This window comes from Peromyscus eremicus, chromosome 8a (assembly GCF_949786415.1).
Source record: "Peromyscus eremicus chromosome 8a, PerEre_H2_v1, whole genome shotgun sequence".
NCBI lineage: Eukaryota > Metazoa > Chordata > Mammalia > Rodentia > Cricetidae > Peromyscus > Peromyscus eremicus.
The window spans coordinates 85,214,993-85,221,507 of NC_081423.1; the positions used below are offsets into that span (position 1 = coordinate 85,214,993).

At 55.8% G+C, this 6,515-nt stretch overlaps 1 protein-coding gene across 1 annotated transcript in view; it reads right to left on the reverse strand.

Moving 5' to 3' along the window:
• Window positions 1–5,919, reverse strand: part of C1ql1 (complement C1q like 1) — a 7,725-nt gene extending 1,806 nt beyond the window's left edge. The window contains exon 1 of the mRNA XM_059271901.1: window positions 5,231–5,919. Coding sequence (XP_059127884.1) covers window positions 5,231–5,830 — 600 coding nt within the window. The 5' untranslated portion in view covers window positions 5,831–5,919. The remainder of the gene's footprint in view (window positions 1–5,230) is intronic.
• Window positions 5,920–6,515: the final 596 nt, after the last annotated feature.

A 6,515-nucleotide genomic window follows, 5' to 3' on the forward strand; every position in this document is an offset into this window, starting at 1 on the left:
TTCGATTCCCAGCACCTACATCACAACTGCCTGTAACACCAGCTCCAAGGGATGCTATGCCCCTCTTCCGGCCTCTAAAGCCACCAGGGCACACGTGATGCACAGACATACACACACCAGGGCACATGTGATGCACAGACATACACACACCAGGGCACATGTGATGCACAGACATACACACACCAGGGCACATGTGATGCACAGACATACACACACCAGGGCACATGTGATGCACAGACATACACACACCAGGGCACATGTGATGCACAGACATACACACACCAGGGCACGTGTGATGCAGACATACACACACCAGGGCACGTGTGATGCACAGACATACACACACCAGGGCACGTGTGATGCACAGACATACACACACCAGGGCACGTGTGATGCACAGACATACACACACCAGGGCACATGTGATGCACAGACATACACACACCAGGGCACATGTGATGCACAGACATACACACACCAGGGCACATGTGATGCACAGACATACACACACCAGGGCACATGTGATGCACAGACATACACACACCAGGGCACATGTGATGCACAGACATACACACACCAGGGCACGTGTGATGCAGACATACACACACCAGGGCACGTGTGATGCACAGACATACACACACCAGGGCACGTGTGATGCACAGACATACACACACCAGGGCACACGTGATGCACAGACATACACACACCAGGGCACATGTGATGCACAGACATACATGCAGGCAAAACACCCAGACACGTAAAGTAAATTTTAAAATTAAAAAGAGAGAGAGTGGAGAAAAGCCATCCCCTGGATTGTGGCTTGCGGTGGGGAAGGCTACGTTGAACAGGGTCCTCAGGCAGGCTTTCCACAGTTCTCTCTCCTCTGCAGGCAGCTCCTGGAGCCTCCTAACCCAAGACTAATGTCTAGGCTGAAGCCACATCATAGTTGGCAGTGGGGGGGAGAGGGAGCGATGAGGGAGCTGAGGGAAATGTAACTTCAGGCCATCCTTGCTAAACAGCTGACTCAGCAGCAAATGCCATAACCAAGAGGACCCCACACATTTGAATGCAGCTCTCCCAAAAGTCAATGTCCTTCCAGCCCCTTAACACTCCTTAACCTCTTCCCCAGCCTGGGCTGGAACTATGTGAATTATAACTGGGGAAACATCTCCTAAAAAAAGTGGGAGAAGGGGCTGGTGAGCTACCTCAGCAGGGGAAGGTGCTTACTGCCAAGCCTGATGACCCGAGTTCAGTCCCCAGGGACCCACTCGGTAGGACAGAACTGACTCCTGCAAACTGTCCTCTGATTTCCACGCCAAGAAGTGTTGTGTCCTCACCTCAAAATAATATATGTAATGAAATTTAAAAGATGGGCCTGGAAGTAGTGGCCCATGCCAATCAGTCCAGCACTCAGGAGGCAGAGGCAGGTGGATTTCTGTGAGTTCAAGTCCAGGCCAGCCAGGGCTACACAGAGAAACCCTGTCTCAAAAGAGAAAAAAAATTGAAGATGGAAGGAAATAAGGGAGAGACTGTTTATTCAAGGCCTGGGTTTCTCTGTCTAGAAAACTGGGTGAGAAGTCCCTATCTCACTGCTGCCACCTTTACAAAAGCCTGTAGATGGTAAAGAAAAAAAAAAATTAAGTCTAGATGGGCCTTTAAACTAGCAGAGAAGAGCTGGGAGCAAGCAGCCAACCTCTGTATTGTTCCCTGGGCCCTAATCCTGGCAGTATTTATTATTACACGTGCACTTCATTATCTCTGCTAATAAATTACTACTAATAACAATTATTTTTATTACCCAGATTAATTTAGCCTTAACTCATTAAAACAGTGTGCTCTTTAATAGCCAAATCCATTAGAACACAGTCATCCGTCAACAGGAATCTCCTGGTGATGTGACAGGCATCAGAACTGTTATGTTTATTATTTATTCATCACCATGATTGTTGCTGTAATTATCCTAATTATCCAGGGAAGCAGCAAGAATTTATGCCCTTCCATCCTTAGCCAGTGGGGGATCCTGAAATGGAACCCAGGGGTCCCAATCTCTACTCAAGACGGGAAGCCATTGAGGCATCCAGCTCCTTTTAGAGGCCCTAGGAAAGATGGGGGAATTGAGGTTGCCATGGAAGCCAGAAGGCAGCCTGTTCCTTGTCAGGAGAGAGAATGCCAAGAAAAGAAACTGAGGCAGTAGTTGGACCAGGGGAACCGAAATAGTCAAGGAAAGCACTCCCGTCCCCAGTCCACGCTGGGGTCTTGGGTATGTAGGTGTGGCTCCCCGAAGTTGCCAGCTTGGTTCATAGAGGACTCTTGGCTCACCGATTTGCTGGGTCTCTTCTATACTAGGCTCTGTGCTGTGAATAGGACCAGAAGTTAGGGAGGACAGTTGGGTCTCTTTGTCACTCCAGGTGAGAGGCGGATCCCCAGGAGTTTTGTTATGGTACAGTCCTCAATTTATATATCTGTCAGCTTTGTCCTCCCAGCTTTCACCCACGTATAGTACTCACCTCTTCACGTCCCCTCCCCTGGACAAACAGCATGCTGACCACTGGCATGTCCTCACACACATACACACACACACACACAGCCTCTGCCTGTAGCCATGTTTATCAATTTTGTGTCCACCCTGACCTGTCTGAACAGCTCAGCCGCTAACCTAGAACCCTTCCCTCAGGCTCCTCAGCCTAATCACTAGTGCCAGGCGCCATCAGATTGGGGGTATTGACGCAAGGCTATCCCTGTGGAGGGAGGGCAGTGGACCTTAGACAAGGGTCCTTAGGCACCAGGCATGCAGATGGCAAACCCCTTTCTCTACTCATCCTGCCCAGGGAAAGACCAAAGGCCAGAATTGGTCTGCCTTCCCAAAGGACTGGAAACCTCTTTGTAAGCGGGAAATTAGGCACTCAACGCCCATGGTGGCCTCTGATCCTGAAGGTATGGAAGGCAGAAGCTCCTCTCCTCTATTTCCACCCACTGCACAGCCCGGTCATAGTTTCCTCTGCTTAGGTCAATGTTCTCACCTACCTCTGAGCCAGCCTTCCTCTACATTTGACCCTTTCCTTCCTCTTTAGTGGTATCCCCTAACCTGGTGAACCCGGGTTCAACATGCTTTTCTTCCGGCCAAGTGGTTCTGAGCCAGGCTAGGGCCGACCCACTGAACCACTCGCTCAGACAGCACATCTTTAATGCGGTACCTATTGAGTGGGACTGTATGACCACATCTACTGTCCCTACTACATAAACCCTTGGTGCCAAACAAGCCTCACTCCGTGTTGTCTGTGGGGGGCCACGACAAATATGTGGAATGATTAACGAGATTCAGCGAGCCTCTTGGACAATCTGGAAGAAGTCACAAGAGGATATGGGGGAGGAGGCCGCAGCGTCCATTGTTGCTCTCAGTCATTTTTTGTTTTGTTTTGTTTGGGGGGATGAATTGAGTAACCGTCAATGTGTGGAGTCTTTGAAACCCTAGAATGGCCCTCAGTGAGCCTCTGGCAGCCTGGGGTCCCTCACCTTGTGAACTCTTCTTCATCAGGCTGTGCTAACACCCCCGCTCTGAGGGAGCGAAGAGGTCTGGGGATTGGTTTCAATTCCCAGAGACTAAAGCAAGTGACTGCACTACAAGTACCGGCCACCTTAGCAGCCTCCTCAGGCCCAGCTGCTGGGACCCTGCTGGGACCCTGCTGGGACCCTGTGGTGGAGCAGAGTCCAAGGGCCTAGCAACCACTCTTCAATCCCAGCAAGCCCCCAGTCCCCTAAACCTCATCTTTGGGCCAGCTCAAACTTTCCTTGAGGAAGGAAGGAATGCCATCAATGAAGGTGACATTGCTGCATGCCTTATTGGTGATTAATAAGGGGACTTGTGGGGCTGTCTGCAGAATGTGCTTTTGCTGGATTCCGGGGCCTTCCCATTTGGTCAGGAACCAAGGACAAAGAGGAGAGACACCAGCAGCCTGACAGACACATATGGGGGAGAGACGCAGCAATAGAGAAGGTGGGATGGGGGGTGGGTGGGGGAGGTTTGGACCCAGAGAAGAGAGACACAGATGAATGGCAGGTTCCGGGAAAGAAATGGTCAAGAGGCAGAGAAAGAGGCAGAAACCATAGAACGGAGTGGGGGGAGCAGGCAGAAGAAAGAAAAGAGGACAGAGTTCCACGCAGACAGGCTTTCTGCCCACTCTCCTGTCCCCAAACTTTGCAGATCCCAAAGCAGGGTAGTGCTGCAGTGGGAGGGGTTCCGAGAAGATCTAGAGTCTCAACCACAGGGGATTCCTTCTAACTTTCACTTGCCTACCTCAGTTCTGACCCTGGCCTCTCAGAAGAGAAGGTTCAGCCTGACCACGCCCCCGGGGTGGGGCTCATGTAACCCCGAGGTGAGAACGCTGGGAACTAGGAACCCAGGGTGGGTGGTTCCAAGGAAAACGCTGTGCGCCTGCGGTCCCTGTCTCTGACACACGCACTCCGGGGAACAGAGAGGACCCTTCCAGCTCCCTATCTTCTAGGATAGTGGAGGAGCTGGACCTGGAGACCTTAAAGAGGGGAGTTTCTATCACTCCGCCCCGCCCCTGGAGGAAACTTTTCCCCGGAGGCGCTGGATAGCTCTGATACTCTGGAAAAAGGTTGCGCATTCCAGGGGGTTTGCAAAGGGTATCGGACCAGCTCGATGGTCCCTTCTCTAGAGGCAGCGATGTACTGCAGCTAAGGCTACTGGGCGCCGGACTCCCTCGGCCTTTGTGCCCAAAACATTTCCTGCAGCCCTTCTCCTCCTGTGCGCACAGCCACTCGGCTTAGCGCCCTCCGGCGCAGAGACTGCTTCTCCTTATCGGTGCCCTAGAGCATATCCTTGCTGTTCCCTTAAAGCCAGTCGGCGTCGGCTTGAATTTTAGCTCTCAAGTGAAATCAGCCTGAATCAGCCTCCCAAGGGCCAAACCCCCAAGGACCAGTCCGTGCGCCCTAGAGCCTTATGATCTGACTAGTTGGATTTATCTTTACGCATTTCCACTCCGCGGGCGCCCTGTAGCATTTGCCTTAGAGCTCAAGCCCAAGGGCTGAAGAGTCAGGGGTGCCCGTTAATTGCAACCATTCTTCACGTGATAGTTAAGGGGGCCGCTTTAGGGTCTCCACCTACGCCTGCCTGGTGTCCCTGCCGACTCTGATCCAATACGCATTCTCCTTGGGGCTCCCTGGGTGCCCTGCCCCCAGGTCAGCCCCATGCCCCCTCATGGCCCACCTGGCCGTTCTTGCAGAGGTCCGCCCACATACTGGTGCCGTCGCCGCCGCGCATGAGGACATGGTAGGTGAAAAAGTAGGTGCCAGGAATGTTGCATGTAAACTTGCCGCTGGCCGCATCGTAGTTGTTGCCTAGGTTGGTGACCACGTCGTCAAACTTGAGCACCTCGTAACCCTCATGAGGGTTTTTGAGGCCGGCGTAGAAGGCCACGCGTGGCACCGTGGTATAGGTGGCCGTGCTGATGGCGCCGCTGCCTCCTGAACCCGGCAGGCCAGGAGGGCCAGGCTTGCCTGGCTCACCCTTCTCTCCGGGCGGTCCCACAGGACCCGGAGGACCCCGGTCCCCTGGAGGCCCGGGGGGGCCCGGCTTGCCGGTGCGGCCCGGCTTCCCCTGGGGGCCCTGCACCAGCGTGGAGGGCGGGGGCGCACCGCTCTGTTCACTCAGAGCGTCGCCGCCGCCGTCGGACCGCGCGCCGGCGCCGGGGCCCCGCGCGGGGTAGGGGTCGCACACCATGCGGCAGGTGCCCAGCATCTCATAGTGGCCGTCCGGGCCGCCCGAGCTCACCAGCACCGGGATGAGCACCACCAGCACGAGCAGCATCACCACGCCCGCGGCGGCTGCCAGCAGCGTTTTCCGGCCGGCGCGGAGCCTGGGGAGAGCCGGGCCACCCGGCCGCGCCGTCGGGGCAATGGTGCCGGCGGGTAGGGGGCGCGGGCGCGATGCCCGCGCTCAAGGGCGGTCCGGCGGGGCTGCGGGCATGGGGCCGGGGCCCGGGCGCCGCGCTGCGCTGCTTGCGCTGCGGAGCCCAGCAACCGGCTTCGGCCTCGTGCTTCCCTCCCGCTGCGCTGCCCAACTGAACGCGGCGGCCGCCGCCTCCCGCCTTGCGCCTAGCTCCTCCCGCCTTCTCGGCTGGGGCCACCGCCCCCCACCGCTGGGCCCCGCCCACCCGCTCCGCCGGTCTCGGAGAGGGCGAGGGGTGGGGCTGCGGGCGGGACAGGCGCCTAATTGGGCCGCGGCAGCCGTGAGGCGGGAGGGGCAGAGGGGGGCGGGGTTTATGGGACTCGGGTGGGCGCTACAGAGGTAGCGGGAGACTGAGGCTCGGAAATGGGAAGGGGGCTAGAGTCAGGTAAACAATGAGGATCCCAGAGGGAAGGGATGAGTAAGACCAAAGAGCCAACGGAAGGGAGAGGCAGAGAGCTCAGAGTGGCACTGGAGATAGATGTCCCAGGGGTCAGTCCCGAGGAAAACCGTTAACTGAGGGGGCAAAGGACCACCACCTGCAGGA